Source organism: Cyrtonyx montezumae, unplaced genomic scaffold (assembly GCF_038088225.1).
Source record: "Cyrtonyx montezumae isolate F1298 unplaced genomic scaffold, pur_monq_1.0 scaffold_43, whole genome shotgun sequence".
In the NCBI taxonomy this organism is placed as follows: Eukaryota; Metazoa; Chordata; class Aves; order Galliformes; family Odontophoridae; genus Cyrtonyx; species Cyrtonyx montezumae.
The window spans coordinates 1,343,067-1,367,065 of NW_027072049.1; the positions used below are offsets into that span (position 1 = coordinate 1,343,067).

General features: G+C 61.8%; 4 protein-coding genes across 20 annotated transcripts in view; 2 read left to right on the plus strand and 2 right to left on the minus strand.

Moving 5' to 3' along the window:
• Positions 1-13,693, minus strand: part of MAPT (microtubule associated protein tau) — a 30,173-nt gene extending 16,480 nt beyond the window's left edge. For 6 of the 15 annotated variants that reach the window (XM_065747237.1, XM_065747234.1, XM_065747236.1 and 3 more), the window contains exons 1-2: positions 13,600-13,690; positions 873-958 (exon numbers count right to left, since the gene is read on the minus strand). In XM_065747237.1, coding sequence (XP_065603309.1) covers positions 873-942 — 70 coding nt within the window. In that variant the 5' untranslated portion in view covers positions 943-958; positions 13,600-13,690. Of the gene's footprint in view, positions 1-872; positions 959-13,599 lie in introns of all 15 variants that reach the window. The other 9 variants (XR_010622864.1, XR_010622863.1, XM_065747239.1 and 6 more) reach the window with 3 other exon arrangements.
• Positions 1-20,325, plus strand: part of KANSL1 (KAT8 regulatory NSL complex subunit 1) — a 104,489-nt gene extending 84,164 nt beyond the window's left edge. For all 3 annotated transcript variants that reach the window (XM_065747229.1, XM_065747230.1, XM_065747228.1), the window contains one exon: positions 20,208-20,325. In XM_065747229.1, coding sequence (XP_065603301.1) covers positions 20,208-20,291 — 84 coding nt within the window. In that variant the 3' untranslated portion in view covers positions 20,292-20,325. The remainder of the gene's footprint in view (positions 1-20,207) is intronic.
• On the plus strand, positions 16,062-20,000 carry LOC136055483 (mitochondrial glutathione transporter SLC25A39-like). The gene is given in 12 exon segments (XM_065747262.1): positions 16,062-16,184; positions 17,413-17,521; positions 17,624-17,683; positions 18,327-18,436; positions 18,520-18,587; positions 18,665-18,789; positions 18,880-19,053; positions 19,147-19,256; positions 19,342-19,423; positions 19,507-19,535; positions 19,537-19,588; positions 19,686-20,000. Coding segments are annotated over 11 exon segments (1,026 nt in total). The 5' UTR covers positions 16,062-16,184; positions 17,413-17,424; the 3' UTR covers positions 19,805-20,000.
• A 296-nt stretch (positions 20,326-20,621) lies between the features above and the next one.
• On the minus strand, positions 20,622-23,697 carry RUNDC3A (RUN domain containing 3A). Its single transcript, XM_065747216.1, has 10 exons — positions 23,585-23,697; positions 23,338-23,471; positions 22,697-22,782; positions 22,520-22,609; positions 22,346-22,426; positions 22,078-22,243; positions 21,649-21,806; positions 21,397-21,534; positions 21,202-21,308; positions 20,622-21,044 (listed from the first exon to the last, which is right to left on the minus strand). Exons 2-10 carry the CDS (start codon positions 23,365-23,367, stop codon positions 20,752-20,754), a joined length of 1,149 nt encoding a protein of 382 aa, XP_065603288.1. The 5' UTR covers positions 23,368-23,471; positions 23,585-23,697; the 3' UTR covers positions 20,622-20,751.
• Positions 23,698-23,999: the final 302 nt, after the last annotated feature.

A 23,999-nucleotide genomic window follows, 5' to 3' on the forward strand; every position in this document is an offset into this window, starting at 1 on the left:
TCACTGTTGTCCCCTGTGCCATTTCTAGAGCCATCCCTCCCAGAGCGGGCTGCTGGATGAGTACAGCACAAAGCACAAGGCTCCTCTTTGCAAGGAGGCTGACTAACTGAAATAACACCATGAGAAAAGAAGATCCAAACTAATAAAAGCAAAATCTCTGGGAACCTGCGACGTGCAAAGATGAGGCTACGAGCTGAGAGAAGCTATCAGCCTGAAATGCAGCCCACCACGAGTGAATGCCACGGGGTCCCTCCTCGGCAGACACAACCCACGTGTGTGGGGTGAGCTGTGTGCAAAGCACTTCAAGAAAATGAAATCGAGATGATGTGTACGTGAAGCACAGCCAAGAGCGAGCCCCACCGAGTCTGCTGGGGTTGTGTGAGCTCAACCGTGCTGGGATGAGAGAGGAAAGGATTTCTTCAGAAGTGCAGCTCTGAAATGTGGGACGAAAGACTCCTGCCCAGCTCCCACAGCTCTCTGCTCAGCCCTGTGCAGGTGAGAAAAGCAGGCAGCAAGCAGCACCCTTGAGCTGTGTCTCGAAATAAAAGCAGTGCCGTGTTTTCATAGCAAACCGAGGAGTGAACACAAAAACATACACGTGCCAAGCTGCAGCAGGAAGAGGACAAGTGGTCTAGACAGCGTGCAGTCAGTGCCCCTGCTGGGCAACGACATCAGACAGCAGCATCCTCCTGTGCTCAGGAGCAGCAGAGCTCCCCGTGGGCCACCCCACGCTCACTGCCCGCAGGCAGCTGGTGTGCAGGCTTCCCCCATACACACACCCATCTCCTCCTGGCCGTCCCCAGGGCTCGGGTCTCTGCTCTCAGCAGGGGCTCAGGCAGTCCTTTGCACCGTGTCCTGCTGGAGGTGCTCACCTGAGGGGATGTGCTGCTTCTCCTGGCTGGCTGCGTGGTCCTCCATCATGTCCTGACGTGGTTCTGCCATCAATCAGCCAAGCTACCTGCAGGAGGAAACAAAGGCCACGGGGGTGTCAGGCAAAGCTTGGAGCCTCGTCTGTGTGCACCCACACACAGCTCCACACGACCACCTCCGCTCATCAGCCGTGCCCTAGGAGCACCAAGCATCCTCCATCCTTCATCCACAGCAAGAAAGGATCTGCCTCCTTTCCTTGAGACCTGGCATCCCACCACGGCGTGCAGGGAAGCCCAAGGCGAGCTCTGCCCGTCGGGTTTCACGCCTGTGCTGAAACAATCCCCACAGCCTCACCAGGAGCATCTTTCATCCGTGCTCAGTGAGTAGGGGCAGCACAAGGGGAGTGCTGAAGCACCAAACCAGGAGCTCAGAGGGCTCGAGGAACCAAGCCCAGCAGCAGACACCGTGTCCCTCCTCATCCTCTGCACTGATCGGACAGACGTGGATCTCAGCTGGCTCCCTAACAGCTGATATCACTGCAGCCATTGGCAGTGATTAATAACCAGCTATTAGTGCAAACGAGTGCAGCAGCGAGGCTCGGGTCACTGGCAGCAAGGAAACAAACTCACGTGGTTTTGTTTGCTGGCAATAAATCAGATGGATATATGGAACTGAGCAGGAGAAGCTCAAATGGCAGTAACCAGATCCCCTGCCCAGCTTTTTTAAGCCTTAGGAAGATGACTGCACAGTTTCATTTCTGCCTTTGATGGCTACAAAGCTTTGACATTACTGTACTGAGGACTTGCCTCCAAAGAAAGTCACTCACAAAAACGAAGGTATAAAGGAGGAAGGAATTAGATATCCACTTTTTGCCAGAACCTTATTGGAGGGGTGTGCCCAGAAATGAACATCCCTGTTGGACATGTGGTTGCCCTCCTCCCAGGGCTCACATGATCACACTGATGAGATCCTGATGTCATCTGGCTCCTCTGCAGTACTATTTGCAGGGCTGGTTAGCAGCGAAACACAAAAACGTGACATTAGTTCAGTGTACAGAGCATAAAAGGAGCTCAGCACGAATGTGAGAGTGTGGATGTGCTGCTGCTGTGTGCAGAAGGTACAGGAGCAGCTCTGCCCCAAAGGCACAGCTGGGACCACGCGCAGCAGCTTCCCCTCGTGCTGCCCTAGAGGCAGCAAAATGGAGCAGAGTTCTGATCCCTTTCCCTCCTGGTGGTCCCTAAGAGCCCCCCCAGCCCTGCAGACAGCCACAGGCACTAACACAGCTCTGCTGCCCAGCTCACCCAGGGGCAGACACCCGCTGATCCCCCGTGCTGCATTTCACGGAGGCTCACTCGTGTCTTCTGCTGCCTCCTTTCCTGTCTCCTCCCACCACTTCTGTGGACAAGAGCACTCAGTGCCTCTCCCCACCTCCCTGGAAAGCCACATTTCATGCTTTTTTTGCCTCTGGACAAGAATTTCCAGGGCCCCCATCCAGAGAGCACCGACTCCTGGCTCAACATCCAGCGAGCTCACATTCCCCACCGGGGAGGTTCATCTGCTCATCCTGCAGCCAGAGCTCAGCTGAGATCTTCCACTCCTCCTCCGAGCACAGCACAGAGCAGCAGTGCAGCCCTGGCAGGGCAGCAGCGAGCAGTGATTCAGCAAAGGCCACAGAGCTGCCAGCCCAGGGCACCAGCACCCAGCCAGCCCAGGGCACCAGCACCCAGCCAGCCCAGGGCGGCACCAGCACCCAGCCAGCCCAGGAGGGCACCAGCACCCAGCCAGCCCAGGAGGGCACCAGCACCCAGCCAGCCCAGGAGGGCACCAGCACCCAGCCAGCCCAGGAGGGCACCAGCACCCAGCCAGCCCAGGAGGGCACCAGCACCCAGCCAGCCCAGGAGGGCACCAGCACCCAGCCAGCCCAGGAGGGCACCAGCACCCAGCCAGCCCACCACCAACCAGCTGCTGCTGCTGTTTGGTGCCACAGAGAAACGTTTTGGTGTCTGAGTGCTGCATGAAGGCCCTCAATGCTGCTCTGCTCGCAGCTGGACACACGCAGCCCTGCTCCTGCTGAGCTCCACGCGTGGCAGGAGCTGAAGGAGCAGGGATGGGCTCGGGAGGATACAGCCATTAATTTTTCAGAGATGAGAGGGAGGGAGCTGTTGTGTCACACGGAAAAAGGCATTGCCGCAAAGATCCAACAACAAAAACCCACTCAGATATCCCCTGAGAGCTTTGGCTGCAGGACACGGACACGCAGCGGGACGTTGGGGGCTGACACAAGCATCCCCCAGTGGGGTCAGGCGCCCTCGTGCTGTGCCCCATTGTTTTGTGCCCCCTCAAAGAGGCTCTCCCTCCGAGGGCTGAGATGGAGAGGCATCACAACAAGGCTGATGAAACCTCAGCAGCAACTGAGGAGTGAATAAACGAGGGCGGGCACGGTGCAGCGGGTGAGGCCCAAGGAGCCAGCAGCACCATTATCTCCTGGCTGCAAAGCTCTCCCAGCTCAGTGTGCAGCCATATTCACCAGGAACATCCTCCACAAAGACGTTTTATGGCTCCCTGATGGACACTCGAGTCTGTTCTGCCCCTTTTTATTTCCCATCTGCTGTGCACCTCAGCTGAAAGCGTTCCTGACAGCAGAAGTCAGGACCTCACAGCGATGCGCGCAGCCTGGGGATGCACCCACAGCACTTCTACTCTACGGGGAAAGTCTTGGCTTTGCTTTGGGCTTCTGCTCCAGCACGAGATTCACAAGGAAATGCAATTCAGAGCTCATTAAACCTGCTCAGTTTAGACTCGAGCTCTTGAAAGAAAGACGGTCTGAAAAGTGCACATCCAAATTACAGCTGGCACCCAGAACGATGATCCTTCTGCTTCCTTTCTCAAGTGGAAGAGGGGGAAACCCCTCCTGGGGAAAAACACAACATGAAGGAGAAAAGATGCTCCAAAAACCCCACGGGAACGGCCCCACCTCGGAGCAACAGCTCGGGAACAAACAACCACATCAAGGAGAGCTGCACAGAGATAAACTGCAGCAGCACGCTCTGCTATGAAGATAAAGCACAAACCCTCCCGAGCACCTTATCCACCTCCAGCAGAACCACCCCCACCAAACGGGGACCCTATCTAAGGAGCAACAGCCCACCGTGCTGTGAGCAGCTCCTCCAGCCCTACAGCTGCCTTGGTGTGCAGCAAGGATGCAGTTGTGGGGCTCTTAGTGCCCGAGGAGGACAGCAGGCAGACCCCCGAGCTCAGCCTGCCTCAATTTACTCTGTATGTGCAACCCAGCCACGTCCCTCAGGCTGAACCCGAGGAATGAGTTTAACCACGGCCACCTCTGAGGGCACCGCTCTGCTCCGCGCCTGGAGCTGTGTCCTGGGGATATGGGATGATGAGCTGACCGACAGCTTTCAAAGCCCCAAAGATACCTGAAGCGGAAGAAAAAGTCATTTTCCTCACCCAGAAGGGGATGAAGTGCTGGCACTGCTGCCCAGAGCTGGGGGTGCCCATCCCTGGAGGTGCCCACAGCCACAGATGGGTCCTGGGGGCACCCAGAGGGTTGGAAGCGGGTGGGCTTTAAGGTCCCTGCCAACCCCTCCATTCTATGCAACACATAACAAGAGCACACCAATACCACAGGGCACAGAGCAGCCCCGTGTGTCTGAAAGGAGCTTCTCCCATCCAGCAGCACGTTTTCTCACCTTGTGACCCCAAAAGCCAGACCCAGAGCTGAAGGCTGAAGGACCCGGCGTCCCCGCAGGGCAGCCAGGACATGGCACTGCCCAGCACACAGCCCTCGTCCTCTGCTGCTGCGGGCACACACTGCACTCCCACCTGGGGGGGCTGAGGTCCCAAATTAAGCCTGGCAGCCTGAACTCTTACCACCCTGCTGTAGGGTCTCCATGCAATGACACAGCTGAAAACAACATACCCAACTGAGAGCAAGAAAACAGATGCAGGGATCCACACAGCTGTGCCTCGGCAGAGCTCGTGGGCCATGTGTGACACACAAAGCATCACAAAGCAGCACGAAAATGCTTCTGGTGCCAGGGGATGAGCTCTCCAGCAGCAGCTCACCGTGCCACGCAGGGCTGTCCCCCACCCACAGCTCTGCCTCCACCAGCCTGGGAGCCCACATTCGATTCGCATGGGCTGAAAGTCCCCAAATAAACTGTGGATTGGAGGAGCTGCTGGAGGCTGTCACCAGCCATGTGATGGGAGGAAAACAGGGAGCAGGAGCTCTGCCTCCACGGCCCTGCGTGCAGCTGAGCAGCCCCAGGTGCTCGCTTCCCTGCTCGGCTGCCTTCTCTGTTATTTAACCTGCAAGGTTGGCGAGCTCGTGTTACTTGAAAACAAACACAATAAACGCAAGCACTCTGAGCGGTGATCAAACACAAACAGGTTCCTTATTAAAAGAAAGAAAAGAAAAAAAAAAAAGCATGGTTTCGTTTGAATTACTCAATTAAAACGGAGCGACGGCCCCGGGATGTAACATCAGCCTGAAAGGACCTTCATCATTCATAAGCAGCTTCCTTTTCATCTCCTTTTGTACTCAGTGCTCCCAAGGAGCTGAAGGATGAAGGGCTGTGGATGGTGATCTCACCAACTGCGAGCTGAGAAACGGCACGGAGCTTCACGTGATCAAGACGAGGAGTGAGGAAACCTTCGGGTTCAGGTGCTGCTGTGTCCCTGCAGGCCTGGACCTTCCCCTGGCTCAGCAGGACCCACAGCTATGGCAAGGAGATGGGGAAAGGGGAGGGCGAGGGCACTAAGGGCGAACCCTAGGCAACGAGATGCCACGATTCTTCACCAACAGCGCTGAAAAGGAGTGGAAACGTTGGGTCTGAAGAGACAAGAGCTCTGGGAACTGTCAGTAAATCCACTGCGGGAGGAAAGCCAAGGGCCACTCACGTGCTGCCAAGTTCCTCGGCGCTGCTGACAATTAAACTACCAGAATTTGCCGACCCCAATCAGCTTAGGGCTGGCCCAGCAGCTGCTCACCCCGCACGGGGCGGCCACGAGGAGCACAGATTATCCAGGCACCTCTCCGTGCCCACCCCGAGCAGCGATGAGCGGCCGCAGAACGGTGCCCGAGCATCACACAGGAGCCCACTGGGAGCAGCACGGTGAGCACACCCCTCACAGCCACCACCTCACCTCACCAACCATCACTCCTCCCACCCCCTCCTACCTTTATTTCTCACCTCTGATCCCACCGTCCCAGCACTGCGTCCCCTCCTCCGTGTGCTCCCAGGAGGGGCTGGGGCTGCCGAGCTCCCTCTGTGCTCTGCAGAGCTCTGAGCTAGATTAAAGCTCTGATCAGAGGGGCTTACACAGCAGCAGAAAGGGAAGCAACAGCAGTTTCAGAGCTTGCCCTATCTGCTTCCCCAAGTGGAGGAAGGGAAGCCTCTTTAGCGGAGATTTACTAGGCTACCCTCGGATTTCTTCCCAGCCCCCTGCTAGACTATCTTGCTGCTGTGCCTTTCAGAGCTACGAGATGGTCTCCACCAAAATCCTTTCTTGGGAAGCCTTTAAGCAGTTGAACATGTAGAGCGGATCAAAGAGAAGGCAGAAGATCTTATTTACCAGCTAATTCCCTTTGACTCTTCCCATCCCAGCTCAGCCCGACCTGCTGGAAATCAGAGCATCTCCTCGGCTGCTGCAGGTTAAGGTGGGCTCCTATCTGGGAACAAAGAACACTGGCAGCCCCTATTTCCCCAGCACTGCCCTTCAGAGGCAGGAGCAGCGAGCAGAGCTGTGCTTTGGAGGGCTGCACGTGGAAGAAGGGTGAAGGAACCCTTCCCATGAGCCCACGTGCACGAGGAGTTGGTAACTCGGGCACTGGAGCAGTGCACGTTTTGTCACCAACGCTGTGTGTGTGTCACCATACGCTGACAGCAGAGCTGAGCCCACGCTGGGGTGCTCAGCAGACTGCTCTCTGGGGGGGATAGCAGTGCTGGGGTGTGCCTGGACGTGGGCAGGGCGAGCAGCAAAGAGGAGCTCCATGAATTAAGACACACGGCAGCATTCTGCCCCATCCATCACAACCTTCTCAAATCACACCGTGGGGAGGAGGAAAACGCTTTTCTGAGAGACTGCACTGCCCGAAGGGAAACCAGACAGCCATCCATCCGCCCCACAACTGCTGCACTGCTCCATCACTCACGTGGAGCAGTTCTAGGGCAGCTCCCAAGATGAGCATCCCTTGCACGGGGGCAGCAGGAGCCTGGTGGGGCTCACCTGCCCGGGGATGCAGTCTGCCACAAGCAGGAACTGTTACTGCAGCCAGCAGTTTCTCCTGGGTATCACAGTTCCCCTCTATAATAGGAGGTTAGAAGCTGACAGGACTTCTTGCACGTGCACAGCACATCACAGAGCAGGACACCTGGACGTGGCCAGGCTGGGGGGGCACGGAGCAGCACCTCAGCCCTCCCAGCCAGGGCTCCTTGAACTCAGGCCAGCCCATCCACGAGGTGATGCACATCCCCAGGCTCGCTGGCTCACGGTGTTTCTGCCCACTGAGCAAGCAGCTCTGCTCTCACCTCCACACCAGCTCCATCTCACTGCTTCGCCGTGTGCTGTAGGACCCAGCAGAGATGACTGCTGGCCCGGGAAGCACAGCTCTGCTGATCTGCTTCCCACAGGCTCCTGTAGAGGCACACACACAGCAGCATCCATTTGCTGCACCGCAGCCACGGGGCTCAAAGAGATGTCTGAAGCACAACCAAGCACAGCCCCGAGCCATCCACACAGCGCAGACTGCCAGCACGCTCTGCTCTGAGGAGTCTGCACTCAACGTTCTGCATTTCAGTGGGGAAAAAAGACAGAACAGAGCCCACGGGAAGAAGGGAAAGCAGGATTCCCTGCAGCACTCGGCCACCTCCCTTTCTTTCTCTGCTGCAGGAGAGTGCTGCTGCAATGCACAGAGCCCTCTGGGACACGGGCTGCCTTTGGAAGAGCACAAGTGCAGGAGCTGCTGGCACCAGCTGGGCTCAGAGCAAGCAGGGAGCACCCACCCTGCATGGCAGCCCCCTCCCCTGCCTCGCTGCCACTGCATTCAGTGCTGATGCACAGAAGCACCTGGAAACAGATGTGGAGCTCTGGGTACACACAGCTGCCTTCCAGCTCAGCCACAGCGGGCACACCGCACCAGAAGCTGGGTGGCACTGGTCCATCTCACCTTGGAGATGCAAAGGGGGAAGCAGAGGAGCAGCACCAGCTGCACCCTGAGCCCCAGCACCTTGCTGGAGAGCTGCTGCTGAGGCGCAAGGAACGGGTTTGTCGCTCGCTTTGATCACAGCCCCTTCTCTTTCTTTGATTTCACGGTGCTGACAGCGCTTGCTGAGCCCTGACAGAACAGCCTCTGCTGAAGTTCTCTGCGTATTCGAAGCTGACACAGTAATGAAGGTATTAAATACAAAAGATGCTCCGTGACACAGCTCCAGCCTATAAACACGACTGGTCCCACTCAGAGCACGGGACAGAGCCGTGGACACACGTTGTAGGAGATCTCCTCAGGGCAAGGGGAACGTTTAAAGGATCTTCTTGGGCTGGGTCTTCGTTTCTGAAGTTATTTTGAGCTGTTTCAACACATGGCTAGAAATTAAAACCATGACAGCAGCACCATCTGCTCCAGCTACTGCCACAGCACCACGGCAGGCATCGCTCTGGGAGCAGCAGAAATCCTGCCCCAAAAACCACAGCGTTCCCTCAGCTGCGGTCTCCACGGGCTCTGGTGGCAAAGCAGCATCAGTGCCCCCCTCCCCACAGCTCTGCTGCCGACCACTCAACCCCTAAACCCACAGCCCCATAACATCCAGCTCCAAAGAGGAGTGCAGCAGGATGCCTCACCAGGGCAGACCCTATGAACCAAGGGGGAAAGGAAGCCACGCACCCCTGACACGCTGCTACCTGACCCTGGAAAGAAAGAAACTCGACAGGTTTCAGCCCTCCCATGCTCTCTCACCGTGGATGAGCTGGCACAACTGGCCACCTTTAAGGCCACCCCAAGTCCAGGAATTCGGGCTCAACCTTCCCTGGTACATTTGTTAAAAATAAACGAGGTGCAATCAATCTCCTCCCGGGTTTGATCCCCTCTCGGCTCTAAATGCAGCTCTGCTGTCACACGGATGACACGCAGAAAGGACAGCCTGCATCACAGCCTCACCTCTTGCCTAAAATAATTTTGCCCGTGGTCTCTGGTTACGAGGGGACCCACTCATGCTCTGTAAGGACACGGGGCTCTCTCCAACCACCGACACAAAGGCTGCCCATGCTGCAGCCCTGCTGCTTCCCACTGCAGCACACGAGCACAGACAGCATAGGAACGGGCTCTGGCCACACCTAGAGCACAAGCAGTGCTTTGTCACGCCTCTGCGAGGCAGGGAGCAGCTGCTGGAAGATGCTCCTGCAGCACTGAGGCAATGCCACCGCAGCCATCACCGCTCCCCATCTCACAGGATGGGGTGTGGGACACACACACGGTGCTGTATCCCTTCGGCATCACTCCGGGATGCTCAGCTCCCTCCTGCTGCTGACACCATTTCACCCAGGCCGCCCCAGAGTGCCCTTCATCTGAGCACCAACTTCAAACGAGCACCAAGGCAGAGCACACAGACCCAGGGAGTCAAAAAAAACCCAACCCCATGAGGGAAGAACGCGAGCAGGAATAACTGAGGAAACATGTCCCAGAGCCGAGAAGGGACCTCAGACAACCATGACAATAAACCCTATTATTAGGCACAATAAAAGCACTGACATATTTGGGAGATTAAGCATTCAGAAGTGCTTTCACATTACGCAGTATTCAGAACTCTCTTCCTCTGTAGCCTGGAGGGAAGGGAGGGGATAATTCAGCTAGGATGGAACGAGGAAAAAAAGGCAAAGCAGGCTGCACAACCTTCACCCAACAACACTGACAACAGCTTGACAGTGCTGCAGATGCAGCTCACGGGGCAGCGACCCCGCACAGCCAGCCCAGCCCAGCAGCCAGGACCCCACAGCACTGCAGGACGCGGGCTGGGTCTGCCCGTGAGACCCCAAATGGAAGAGGATGGGAATAGGAAGGATGCATGGGGGAGAAGGCAATGGGACAGCAGCTAGGAGCAGTGTTTAGCACTTCCACGGGCCCGCCTGGCTCCCCATTACCACACCATGGGAAGCCAAGGGAAAGCACGGAGCTCCCTGCCCCCATGTGCAGGTATCTGTCCCATGTGGAGCTCTCTGCCACTTCGTGGGACCCACCCCACTGGGTCCTGTAATTCCAAGTCGGGGGGAGCGGAAAGTGAACCACATGAGGCAGGATTTGCCTTGGGCTCACTCCCGCCACCCTCACCCAAGCAGCACTCCTCCCTTCGGGCACGGGACCTGCAGTGGAGGGGTAATAAACCCCTCAGCACCCGGTACATGAGGTGGGTCAGCACTGGGAAGGGAACCTGAGCCCCACCACGCTCGCCTGCAGCTCTGCACAAGCACGTTTTACCTCCACGGGCAAGGAGCTGCTTGCCCACTGCTTTGCTCCCTTTGCCAGACGTGCTCTGCCCTCAGCTGGTGACGTGCACAGCTGGCCAGATGTGCTCTGCACCGGGAAGGAGCATCTCTGGGGGAAAGAAGGAGCGGAGCTGCTGGTGGATCACACACCCTGCACAACTTCACAGCCAAAGCTGTGCCAGCACAGCCACGACCTCAGCCAAGCACAGATCAGACCCCGGAGAAGCATTTCTTACACAGGAAATCACCGCCCAAGCTTCTCCATGTTCAGCTTCAGCATCCCCGAGGCTTCTTTGCAACGCACACAAACGCACCTCCAGGCCAGCATGAGCACACCGTGCCGAGCTGGAGCTCGGGGCTCCCACGTGAGACCTCCTCAGATCCGAGGAACTTCACTTTGAAACCCATCCCCAGCTCCAGGCAGGTGCCCAGCAGCATGCAGCCCCGACGGGAGCATCAGGTCGCACACGTTACCCCAGAGCACAAACACGAGTGCTGCTGTTGCCCCCTATGCCCACGGATGTGCCCCACCTGCCCCATTCAGTGCAGCACCACAGCTCCTGGAGCCACACACACACTGAGCAGTGCAGTGGGTGGCACTCAACGCTCGTTAGACTCGCAAAGGAAATCCACTCGAGCCTAAAGGCACAAATACACCTCTTCCAGCCCCCGGAGTAAGCTGCCTATGATTTCCACAGGTGCTCGCAGGGAGCAGCATCCCACAGCCCGTGGATCCCAGCACACGGAGCCCACCCTGCCATGCTGATCCCTCCAGACACAGCCGTGCTCACCTCAGTACTCACGAGGTCTCCTAAGGGCCACGACCCTCTGCTCCATGCACCGAATCCCACGGCCGCCTGCAGAGCCGCCCCAGCTCCCATCCAGCTCTGCTGAGATGAGTGATTATGGATCCAGCTCCACTTTCTGCTGCGGTTCCCTCCTCTCTTTGCTGGCCCAGCACTGCAGGGCTGTGCCTGCAAACCCCAGGGATGGTGCCAGCCTGCCTTGAGCCTGAGGGGGGAGGAGGGACTGCGCTGCTGGAGGGGCAGAAAAACCTAGAAAGCCATCCAGATGGGATGGCAACGCAATTATGAGATCCTCTGGGAGCTGCTGCCTTCCTCCCAGGACATCAGCAGGCAGCAAGGCTAAGCAAAGTGGAAAGCCAAAGGGATGAGTTTGGGAGCTGGAACGCAGTCACTCCACAGCTGACCCCAAGCAGAAGCATCGTGGTGGTCACAACATCCCGACCCCAAAGCATGTGAAACGTGGCTCCCCCCACCATCCCTAAAAGCCTCGTGATGGAGGATAGTTTTCCTCGTGATGGAGCAGTTTGCTCCCTGCTATCACACAGTGAGGACTGCTCAGCTGTAACCCAAACGCTCCTGGTTCGGCCAAATCCCAAATGGGAGAGGATGAGGATGCAAGAGGAACGACACGGTGCTCTGAAACGAGGCACGGGAGCACTAAAGGACACCCACTAAAGGGTGCCCCACTAAAGGGTGCCCCACTAAAGGGCAGCACGCATCCCTGAGCACACCCAGCCCGGGCTCTACATGGAAGATGTGCGGATGTGTCACGTTCCCCACATTTTCATCCTGGGAGGATTCATCCCCTGCACAGCACAGCACAGATTTGGGTCCTTTCAGAGAGAAAGCTGCAGCACTGCTGCTTGGGACAGTGAAAAACACATCTGCTCATCCCACCCGGGTGCTGCTGAGCTGCATGGACAGCTCGTGGCAAGGAAGGGGATGGGAGCAGAGAGCAGCACGCCATCCAGGGCCAGGGGAGGAAACAAGGCAGGGAAACCTGCTCCGAAAATACTCAGAGCAGTACTTGAACAGAGTGAGTAACGGGGAGGGAGAGCCAGAAGCTCACAGCGTGTGCACAGCCAAACCTGCACTCCAGGACCGCGGCCCCAGCACCTCCCAGCTGCACCCCACGAGCTCGCAGAGGGGCACGCGGAGGTCCTGCTGCTCCTGCCTTCATCCCAGCTGATGAGGAACAGAAGTCCCCACCTCACCTGCAGTGCCACCTGCCCATCCTGGTGCAATGACAGCCCAGCTCTCAGCTCTGCATCTGCACCGGGTGCAGCTGGCGGCCCAGCAGCCCTCACTCAACACGGGCAGGTCAACCTCCAGCCACCGTGCTGTGACAAGCCCACAAGCCAGGAGGTCTCTCATTTTAAGCTCTGCTTTCCAGACTGATCCGTCACTGAGAAGCATCCCAAGCCATCGCTTGGCACGCAGAGGATGAGGACGATGGGGAGAAGCAGCCAACACCATCCTCTGAGCAAGAACGAGAGGACCTGGGGGTGAATTTCCACCCCAGGAGAGGTCCACGTGCTGTGGGTACGGAGGCAGCATCCAACGTGGGAACAAAGCACGGCCGAGGGGACGGGATGGCAAAAACCAGAATGAAATCACCACCGAACCGCGTGAGGAAACGCCTCAAACGTTCAGAGCCGGGTTCAAAAAAAAATAAATGCAAAATAAAAAGGGGAATCTGGGGTGGGGGGGGGGGGGGGGGAAAGCCTTTGGTGGATGTGGGTGTGGGGTGGATGACGGTCGGGAATCCGTGCGTCGGACATCAGTGCAGGGACACAGCGAAGGGAAGCGGCCCCTCCCGGCACACGGCTGCCCCACCCCCACCTGCACGCCCAGGTGCACCGCGATGGACCCCCCCCCAATTCCATCCCCCCCCCCCCCCCCCCAACGTTGGGCTGTGGCACAAAGAGCCGCCGGGGCGGGGAGGGCTGCGCACACCCCCCCCACCCGACCCCCCCCCATCTCCCGGCAGGTTCGCGTTTGGGCGGAGGCAAAAAAATGGATCCGTTTTTCCGTTTTTTTTTATCTCCCCCCCTTTCATTTCGTCGCAGCCCCCCCACCACCACCATCCCCACCCCATCCATCCCCACCCCCCCCCCCTCCGCCCAGCGCGGCTGCAGAAGATGGCAGCGCGGGGGGGGCGGACGGCGCAGCCCCCCCTCCTCGTGCCGCAGCCCCCGGCCCCACCTGCCGCGGGGAACAGGGCAAAGAAAACGGCCAAAAAACGCCGAGACCCCCCGCAACGCCGCCCCCCCCATCACCATCACCGGCTGTCACACCCCCCCGCCGTTATCACCGGGGCGGCTTCAAACGATGGGGACCTCTCTCTCTCTCTCTCTCCCTCTCCCCCCCCCCCCACCCCACCCCACGCAGTACCGGTACCCACCCGTTCCGGCGGTGCCCCCCCCCCTACCTGCCGCTCCCGGGGTGTCCGCACCGGAGTCGCGCGGTGAACTGACAGCGGCGGCGTTTCGGGAGGGGAGGGGGCGCGCGTGAGCTCCGGAACCTTCGCCGAGCCGGCGGGGGGGGGGGGGGGGGGGCGGTGCGGCAACGCGCATGCGCCAAGCGGCAACCGCGCTGCCCCCCTTCAAGTCCCCGCGCGGCGCTGCCCGGCGAGGTGTGCGCATGCGTGATGCTGGGCGGTAGAAATTGCGTGGGGGGGGGGGAGGAGGGGGCGCCTTTTGTCTTCGGGAGCGCGCGCGCGCGGCCCCGCCCAGCAGGGAGCGCTCGCGCGCTGCCCCCCCCCCCCCCCCCCTCCCCCACACACACACTCCTCCGCCATTTTGTGGTGGGCGCTTGTGAGATAAGCCCCCCCCCCCCCCCCCCCCCTTGTGATGGGCTGTGAGCCCGAGCCCACTCGTGGAGCAGCAGCTCTTCCTACCGGCGGCACCGGTGCAGTGGGAGCGCTGCCCGAGCAGCACGTGGGAAAGGACGCTGCAAACCCATCGCCTCAATGCCCCCCCCCCCCCAAAAACTAACCCTACCCCTAACCCTAACAGCAGTACTAACCCCAACCCACAGCACTCCTCCCGCTCAGCGCTCGCTGTTTGGATGCAGGATGCTCCCACGTGCGAGGAGTGCACGGTGACAACTTTGCTGTCTGGGGGGGCTCCAGAGGAGCGGCCTGCAGGTGGATTTATTCCCTGTGAGTACAGCTAAAGTGGGCTTTAATTGCTGCAGGGAGCAATTCTGGGCACTCCTTGTTCACGCGGGGGATTTGCTGGTAGAAGGAATTTCTCTTAGCATTTAACCCTGGGCTCGCTCTTCTGTGCGTTCCTTTAGGTCCACGCTAGAAACAAGGCAATTTTATCACTGAATTACAAAGGTGTCCTTTAAGAAGGAGAGTTTATAGCTTCCCACTTTGCAGCTCTCAGCTGAAGCAGTTCAGGTGTGCGACGAGCTCTGGGTTTTAAGCCTGACTTCCCCAGGGCTTTATCTGTCTGCAAGCTGCTTTGTTTCAGTCACTTCATTCAGATTAACGATGGCTTGTGCAAAACCCTAACGATCCTAGTTGAAATAAATACCCAAATTGTGCACTAGCTTGATTGCATTACCCCGCTGCCCGGGTCCCTCTTGCCACCTGGCCAGCAAACTTCGCCTAAAGAAGGCAGCAGCCCGAACAGCTCGGAGTGCTTTAGGGTCGGGGTTGGTCTCGCAGAGCCAATTCCAGATGCTGCAGTGTGCAGGCAGCCCGTAGGGTGAACCCTTCGTGGCTGAGAACCGCTTGCACACTTTGCCGTGGAGATGGCAGCCACGTTGCACAAGCAGCTTCCCAGCCGTGCTCACGCGTAGCAGCAGGCGTGCAAAGCTCAGGAGTGCAAAGCTCACCCGTAGCAGCTCAGCCTAAGGGGATGAGAGCTCGGCTGGCTCCGAACCCCACAAGTTGGGACTGAAGGTGTGGATTTGCAGCTGGGGTGCAGCTCCCCCAAGCTAGCTTAAGGTTTCTTTCTCACGGAGCAGCGCAGCCCTGGAGGGACTGCGGGGACGGATCAGGCACGGGCTGTGACTCAGCACAAAGAGCCAGCCAGGTCCTCACCGCCGAGAAAACAGCCCCGCGAGAGCGCTGCCAAGCTCAGATGAAGGCCTGCACGCTTCCCCCGTGATGATGATGAAAATGATGGTTCTTCTTTTCCTCTCGCTGGGCTCAGGACTTGTTTTAACTGATATCAGGGCAGGGAATGCTGGAGACGTTCTCGGGGCTGTCGGTGCGTGTGCCCAGGCTCTCCTGCCCACCCCGTGCAGTGTGCTGGTGGCTCTGCGGGGCCCGAGCCCTCCCTGCCCCAGGATGGGACCCGCAGGGGAGCAGAGGGATGCACAGCAGCACTGCCACAGCCTCAGCTCTCCAGGTTAAGGTGGGGGAAACCTTGAGCCCTACTGCAAAGAAAGGGGAAGGATCGTGTTGTGCAGCAAGCTGAGCAGCGCTGCGGTGCTTCTCACACGCACGGGGATGGAGGAGAGTCACAGAAGCACGAGGTTGGAAAGGACCTCCAAGGTCATCCAGTCCAACCGTCGGCCCATTCCCACTGCTCCCACAAGCACTAAACCACATCTCGTGGCTCTTCATCCAGACACCTCAACGCTGCCAGGGACAGCGGCTCCATCCCCTCCCTGATCTGTATGGGGGGGCTCTGTCGGGGTCACTGAGGGGCTCACTGGGGTCACTACGTGTCTCTATGGGGCTCGCTGCTGCCCCTGGGTTGACCCAGCACGGTGAGCGTGGAACTGCGCAACGTGCGCTCCTCCCACGAGTCCGCCGGGCCGCCAGGGGGCGCTGCGTGCCGCCAGGGGGCGCTGCGTGCCGCCAGGGGGCGCTGCGTGCCGCCAGGGGGCGCTGCGTGCCGCCGTGCGCATGCGCGAGGCCGCGGCTGCGGGGCGGAAGCGGCGCTCGGTGGTGTATAGGGGCGCGTGTGGCGTCCATGGGGCTCCTTAAAGGGGCCGCCACCCGCGTCCTTCCCGGCGTTGGGGGACGGCAGCGTCGCGCGGGGCCGGCATGAGCAGGTGGGGGCAGTCCCGGGACACCCCCTCCGAGGTCATCCCCCGGGTCCCGGCTGCTTCATTTACCCGGTGGCAGTGGGAGAGACGAGGGGAGCGCAAGGTTTTGGTGGGGTTGGGGGGCTGCGAGCAGCGAGAGGGGGGAAAAGTGTGGGTGGGGGGTTGCACGGGGAGTATTTAGCCTCAGGGTGGGCAAAACTTACGGGTGGGGGGTCATGGGGGCGTGGCCGGGGCCCCTCACGTGCGGGTTGGGGAGGGGCGGGGTATGTGGTGGAGCCCCCCCGTGTCACCTCACCTGCGTGCCCCCGCGCGGAGATGCTGCCCGTGGGGTCCTCCCGTGTCCCCGAGCTTCACTGTGTGCTCTTTGTGCCCCGCGGGCAGCGTGCCTTGCCTTCCTCTCTTTCCCCATCCTCACGTTTTATTGCAGTGCGTGGCAGCGGGGTGCCCCACGGCAGCGGATCGCGGCTTTCCCCGGGTGCTCGTGGGATACCCACAGCTGTTCCTCCTCCCCCCTATCAGCGGGGGCTGCGTTTCCCCGCTGCCGTTACCCGCAGGGCAGAGCTCTGTGTGCCCCCTCCGCCCCGCAGCACCGTTCCCTGCCCCGCGCCCTTGGCACCGCTGACCTCGTGAAGCTGCTGAGTCAGATGGCAAAGGCACTTTGGGAGTTTTATTTTTTTATTTATATTAAGCTCCATTCCCCGCATTGATTTGTGCCTGGAAATCTGGCTGCCGCTCGAGTGCATTCCTGCCCCCCCACCCCCCACCCCACCGGGGTCCCTGCTGAGCCCCACGGTGCAGACCCCATAGCGTGGGCTGCGCTGCGCCCAGCTCTGTCCTCACGGATGCTTTGCACCTCCAAACCCTTTGCTGAGCTCTTCCTGCACCCCCACAGCTCCTGGGCTGCACGGAGCCGGGGCCAGGAGGGGGCCGCAGCGCTCTGCTCTTTGCACTTTGTCCCTTCCCGTCTCTTCGTGTCCCCTCCTGGGAGGAAGGCAGCACCTCCTCCCCTTGGGCCCGCAGCCAGCAGCTGCCGGCTGTTATCGGGGCCCGGTGGCCCTGGGAGGGTCCCCCCCCGATTACAGAGGGCAGGAGGCAAAGTGGGGGCCGCCCTCTGTGTGTGCGGTGCTGATAGCACAACTGGGGGGCAGCACGGGGCTGCTCAGGACCCCTGAGCCCCCCCCCCCCCCGGGCTGGGGGTGTGGGGGAAGCCCCCTGACCCGGCTGTGTGTTGCAGGAGGGCAGTGCCATGGCTGAGAAGACCTCGCCGGGCCCCGGTGGGGCCATCACACCCCTGCAGCAGATGTTGGCCTCCGGGACGGGTGCCATCCTCACCTCCCTGTTCGGTGAGGCCTCGGGAAGGTGGGGGGGGGGGGGGGAGGGGAAGGACACGGCAGGGGGTGGCTCAGTGGTGGGGGGCTGCAGCTGACAGGGCGATGCCGTTGCAGTGACGCCGCTGGATGTGGTGAAGATCCGACTGCAGGCCCAGAGGACGCCCTTCTCCAAAGGTACTTCTGTGGGGACTGGCATCCCCGAGCGGTGCTGGGCTCCGGGAGTGGCAGCAGAGGGGTTCAGTGGGTGCCATGGGTCCCAGCTCAGGGCTGGGTGGAAGCTCGGTGTGCTTCAGGAGGGTCCTTCCGTCTTCCTCCCCCTATTGCCTTCGTGCTGGTCCCCATGCTGTGTGGCCACCCCACATCCAACCCCCCCCGGCCTCTGCGTGGCCCCATGGCTGGGTGCAGGGACACAGAACAGCAGCCCACGAGGCTGGCCCATCCCCACGCCATCCCTCAGCTCGTCCCTGTTGTGTTTCAGCGTGGTTGGAGCGGTTGGTGCCCCATGGCTCACAGCATGCCACATGTGAGTACGTGGGGGTTAAAGATCCCCTGGCTCCAGCTTGCTTCCCCGCTGGTGTCCTCTGCAGGGATGTCCCAGGGCCAGGCCTTTCCCCCCACCCTGGTCCCACTGGCTGCTGTTGCTGGGGCAGGATCCTTGCAGACATCGCCTCGCTGCCCCCCCCAGCCCTGCTGCAGCGCTTGGGCACGAGGCTTCGGTGCTGTCCTGGGGGGATACAATGGTCTGGGGGGGTTGGGGGGGGGCAGAGGGAGGTATCCACGCTGGGGTCTGACAGCGACTGCCTCTTCCACTCCTCAGGGAAGTGTTTCCTCTACTGCAACGGGCTCATGGATCACCTGTATGTCTGCCAGAACGGCAACGGCTGCACCGCCTGGTACAAGAGCCCCACCTGCTTCAACGGCACGCTGGTAGGGGCTGCGGGGGCTGCCCATCCCGGGGTGGGGGCCGTGGAGTACCCCCTCACCCCATCCGACCCCTCTGTGCCCCGCAGGACGCCTTTGTGAAGATCACACGCCACGAGGGCATCAGATCCCTGTGGAGCGGGCTCCCCCCCACCCTGTGAGTATGAAACTGGGCGACAGGACCCCCACCCCAGCCCTCCCCGGGCTGCTCTCACCACCCTGCCCCCCCCCCAGGGTGATGGCCGTGCCAGCCACCGTCATCTACTTCACCACGTACGACCAACTGCGGGATTACCTGCACGCCCGCACCGGCAGCCGTGGCCTCCACATCCCCTTGCTGGCAGGAGCCCTCGCCCGGCGTGAGTACGGGGCTGCCCCACGCAGCCCCCCCCTACCCTCTCATTGCTCCCATCCCTTGGCTCTGAGCCCCCCTTTCCACCCCCCCGCAGTGGGAGCCGTGACGTTGATCAGCCCCTTGGAGCTGATCCGCACCAAGATGCAATCCCGACAGCTCAGCTACCGCGAGCTGCGTGTCTGCATCCAGTCGGCGGTGGCTCAGGACGGCTGGCTGTCCCTGTGGAGGGGCTGGGGGCCCACGGTGCTGCGGGACGTCCCCTTCTCCGGTAGGGCCGTGGGGGGGGGGGGGGGGGGGGGGGGGGGGGATGTGGTGCCCCCGGGGCAGCAGCGTGGTGCTGATGCTTCTCCTCTCCTCCCAGCTCTCTACTGGTTCAACTACGAGCTGGTGCGGGAGTGGCTGTGCAGGAAAGCACGGCTGGATGAGAGCACCTTCACCGTCAGCTTCGTGTCCGGGGCCATCTCCGGGACGGTGAGTGGGGTTGGGGGGGGGTGGGCTGGGGGTTGCAGGTGTGAGGAGTGGGGTGATGCACGCAGCCCCGTCTGCTCGCATGCAGGTGGCGGCCGTGCTGACGCTGCCCTTCGATGTGGTGAAGACGCAGCGGCAGATCCAGCTGGGAGACAGCGAGCTGCACCCGGGTGAGGGGGCTTCTGGGTGAGGGGCAGCCAGCTTTGGGGGGGGCCCTGAGCATCCCCTGAAGCCCTCTCCTCTCTCCTGGCAGCTGCAGCCTCCAAGCCTTCATCCACCTGGCCTGCTCCTGCGGCGCATCCGCGCCGAGTCCGGCACGCGGGGGCTGTTTGCAGGTGGGGCTTGGAGCCACGCTCACCCTTTGGGGCTGACTCCTCCCTCCATTTGGGGTCGGTGGGCGTCGCTGTGGGGCTGAGGGTGCCGTCCTTGCAGGTTTCCTGCCCCGTGTCATTAAGGTGGCGCCCGCCTGCGCCATCATGATCAGCACCTACGAGTTTGGCAAAGCCTTCTTCCAGAAGCTGAACCAGGAGCGGCGGCTGCGGGGGCTGTGAGCTGCGGAGCGGGGCCGCTGCCGGCCCTGTGCCCCAAGTGCCTTCCCACGGTGCGTGGGACAGCCCCACGGACCCCTCCCATCGTGCCAGGCCATGCTGAGGACGTCGGTGCCCGCTGTGACACCACGTGGCCGTGCCTGTGTGCCCCCACCCCCCCTCCCTCGGGGCCGGATGGATGCTGCTGCTGCACTCAGGCCGAGTGCTCCCCACCTCCTCGAGGGCAGGAGTTGGGGCTCTGTGGTGGACCAAACCCCAGGGGCTGCTCCGTGGCCCTGAGCCCTGCTTTGCCCCCCCCACCCCCCATGCAGCCCTCCCACATTACGCACAGCCCCCCCCCCCCCCGTGGCCCTGCATGGCATGGGGACTCGCACAGCTCTGCCTCCGGACCTTTCCTCCTCCTCAGGGCCCCCCCAGTCGCCCTGGGTTTGGACACTGTGTTGGGGACGAAGCTCCCTGCTGCTCCGAGGGGTCGGGCTTGGATCCGTGACCCTTCGCCACAAGGGTCTGCCCCCCCGGGAGCTGCCCACCCCCCCCCAACCCCCCCGGGGCAGACCCTCTTATTTTCTTAAATAAAACAAAAGGTCTCTGAGGCTGTGGAGTCCAGGAGCCCCTGGCAGGGGCAGTGGGGTTGGCTGTACACTGCTCTATAGGGCTGCCCCATCGTGGGCGTGGGGTTGGGGGGCTCCTGGCTCCCTCCCCCCCACCCCACTTTGCAGCCGTGCGCAGTGAGCCCAGCTCCTATCGCTGCATTTATTGATTCCTTTTGCACCAACGAGGCAGGATGAGGTTGAATCCAACCCAAAGGGAGAAGGGGGACAGAAGGGGAGTGGGTTCTGGTCTCAGGCGTGGGGATGGTGTTGCAGGAGGAGCATTGGGTCCCATGGGTGCTGAGGAGGGGGTGTTGGACCCTGAACCCTCCTCCTCACTGGGCAGTGCTCTCCAGTCCATCACCCCCCCCCCCCCCCCGGGCAGACACGGGGGCATCCACGACCCCTCCCCATCCCAACAGCTCCGTGTCCTTTGTGCTCCGTCGGTCCCAGCGTGGAGGGGATGAGGTTCAGTCCTCCGCGGCGCTGCCCGCCGGGGGGGCCGGGGGTCTCAGCTGGGGCTGCGGGTGGGGCTGCATCGTTGCTGTCGCTCACCAGGCACTCGTTGGATTTGAGGCTGGCCAGGGATTTGCAGCTGGGCAGCGAGGCCAGGGATCCACAGAGCCCCAGCATGGACGGCGTGGGGTCCTTCCCTGCGGGGACAGAGCGCATCGTGGGGGCCGCAGACGGGGCCGTACTGGGACGGGGGGGGGTCCCGACAGCTGAGTGGGAAGCAGCCCTAGCGTGGGGTGGACCTGTGAGGGGAGGGGGGGTCCCCATGCAGCACCCCACGTGTGGGGGGGCTCTTACCCAAGGGCCCCCAGGGCTCGCCATCGCGCTTGCCCTCGCCCAGGCGCTGGGAGTCGGAGCTGAGGCTGTTCTCGGCCGAGAGCTGATCGGTGCTCACGAAGCTGTGCCTGCGGAGGGACGGCGCTCAGTTCCCCCCCCCTCCCGGGGTCCGATGGGGCGCGGATTGGCAGCTCTACCCCCCCCCACCCCGCTTACCTCCTGTACAGCTTGCTGTCCGAGCCGCTCTCGTTCCCGTTGAGCGTCCCCAGCGACGGCCATTGGTTCACCAGCGGCGTCCCCATCTCCTTGGAGAGCTGTGCCAGCTGTGGGTTCTCACACGGGATCAGCCCCGTCCTGCAGCACACACGGGGAACAGCGCTGGGCAAAAGGGGGGGGGCCCACAACCCACGGGGGGCACCCAGCTCATCCCCCACCGCCCGCAGCGGGGACGGACGGGGCCCCACTCACAGCTGCTCCTGCAGCTCCAGGATGACGCCCTCCAGTTCCCTCTTCTCCAGTTGGTTCTGCACCACGGCCTCCTCCAGGCGCAGCTTCAGCCGCTTGTTCTCCGCCTCCAGGTCCTTCAGCTGCGACTCCCGCAGCCGCACCAGCTCCTCCAGGTACCCCTGTGGTGTGGGGTGACGGGGACGGGGCTGGCTCAGCAGCAGCGAGCCACGTGTGGGGCGCTTGGGGCTGTGGCAATCCCGTAAGGGTCGGGATGTAGGCGGCCCCATCCCGGATATGGGTGGGGTGTGGGACGCTCAAAGCTGGAGCATCCCATAGGGCCTCACGATCCAGGCTGCCTCATCCCAGGACGTGGGACAAGCTGCAGCATCCCGGGGGTGGGGGGGGGGGGGGGTGGGAACCCCGGTGCCCCCCCCCCCCACACCCCAATACCTTTTGGGCGTAAACGATGCGGAACTTCTGCTCCATCTTGCGCCACTTGTTGTACCAGCTGTCATCGTCGGTGACCAGCGGCAGGTAGGGGTGCTCGGGGGAGCTGTCCTCGCTCGTGCTGCTCCCCATGCTGCCCCGCTCCTCCTCCTCGCTCAGGTAGTCATAGCTGGGGGGGGATGGGGGGCTCAGGGGGGATGGGGGGCTCAGGGGGATGGGGGGGCTCAGGGGGATGGGGGCATGGTGTGGGGAGGGGAGGGGGGAAGTGTACCTCTGTGTGAACTTCAGGTAGGGCGTGTAGTCGATGACCGCCGGCACTTTGCCGTCCATCACCTCCCCCTTCAGGCAGAAGCTGTGGGGTGGGGAGCAGGGGGTGAGCGGGGGGGTCTCGAGGTGGGGGGAGGGGGGCAGCGGGGGGGTGGGGGGGGGGGGTACGGCGTCCCACCTGAAGTCGATGGCGCCGAGCCCGATGAGCATCCCCACCAGCACCGTGGACTCCTCCCGCAGCATGATGGCCCCATCGTCATAGAACCGCCTGCGGGGGGGGGGGGGGGAGGGCGGTGGGCACCCACGGGTGGGTGTATGGTGGGGGGGGGGAGTGGGGGAGGGGATCGGGGCTCACTTGGTGGTCCGCGTGTCCCGCAGCGCCGTGGTGATGTAATCAGAGATGCGCTTCTCCATCAGTGCCACCCGGATCCACGCCCGGCCCTACAGCGGGACCCACAGCACTGTGCCACCGCCCCACAGCTCTGACCCACAGCACCGCCCCACAGCACCGCCCCACCCCGTCCCTTGAGCCATAGAAACACCCCCCCCCCATGGAGCCCTCCTTGGGAATGGTGTGGCCATGCTGGGGCTGTGGGGTGGGGGTGAGATGGGGGGGACAGGGATGGGGATGCGGGGGGCAAAGGGAGGATGGGAATTGGGGGTAGGAGGGGGCTGGGGTGGCAGTGTGGGGGGGGATGGGAACAAAGCAGAGATGGAAAGGGGATGGGGGGGGGTGAGGGCAGAGGGAGGGTGGGTTGGGGTTGGGGATGGGGATGGTTTGGGGTTTGGGGCTGGAGATGGGGGTGGGGATGGGGAGGGCAATGGGGTGGATGGAGATGAAACCCGAGGGAGGGACGGGAACAGAGGCAGGGAAAGGGGAAAGAAGTGGGCTATGGGATGGCAGGCGGGGTCAGGGATGGGAGTTGGGGACGGGGACAGGGGGAGGTATGGGGGCGGGGATGGCTCGGGGGTGGGGGTTGGGGGGCTCCTCCTGACCTTGGCCCTGGAGGTGCTGATGTTCTCCATGCTCTCGATGCTGCTGACGCAGTTGTTGGGCACTTTGCTGCACGCCAGGCGGATGTAGTCCCAAAACCCGCGCTGCCCATCCGAGCTGAACCAACTGACGGGGCCTGGGGACGGCGCTGCCAGCTCGTGTCCCCGTCCTGCACACGGGGACGGGGGGGGGGGCGGGGGGGGGCTGGGGGGGTGAGGGGGGGGGGGCAGGGAGGGGGAGGGGCGGTACCTTTGAAGCGGTGGCTGAGGATCTGCTCGAGGATGGCGGCGAAGTTGACGAACTCCTCGGAGGAGTCATCGATGGGTTCGGCCGTGTGCTTCTCCAGCAGTGTCTTCACCGAGAACCTGGGGGGATGTGGGGTCACGGGGTCACGGGGTGCTCGGAGACCCCACGGTGCGTTCCCGACCACGTGACCCCATAGCGTGACCCCGTAGCATGTCCCCATGCCACGACCCTGTGCTGTGTCCCCATGGCGTGCCCCCACAGTGTGACCCTACATTGCGTCCCCACCATGTGTCCCTATAGCATGTCCCCATGCTGTGACCCCCATCATATATCCCCACGTCACGTCCCTACAACACATCCCTGCGGCACAACCCCATCCCACGTCCCCATGGCACCCCCCACTGTGTGTCCCCACTCT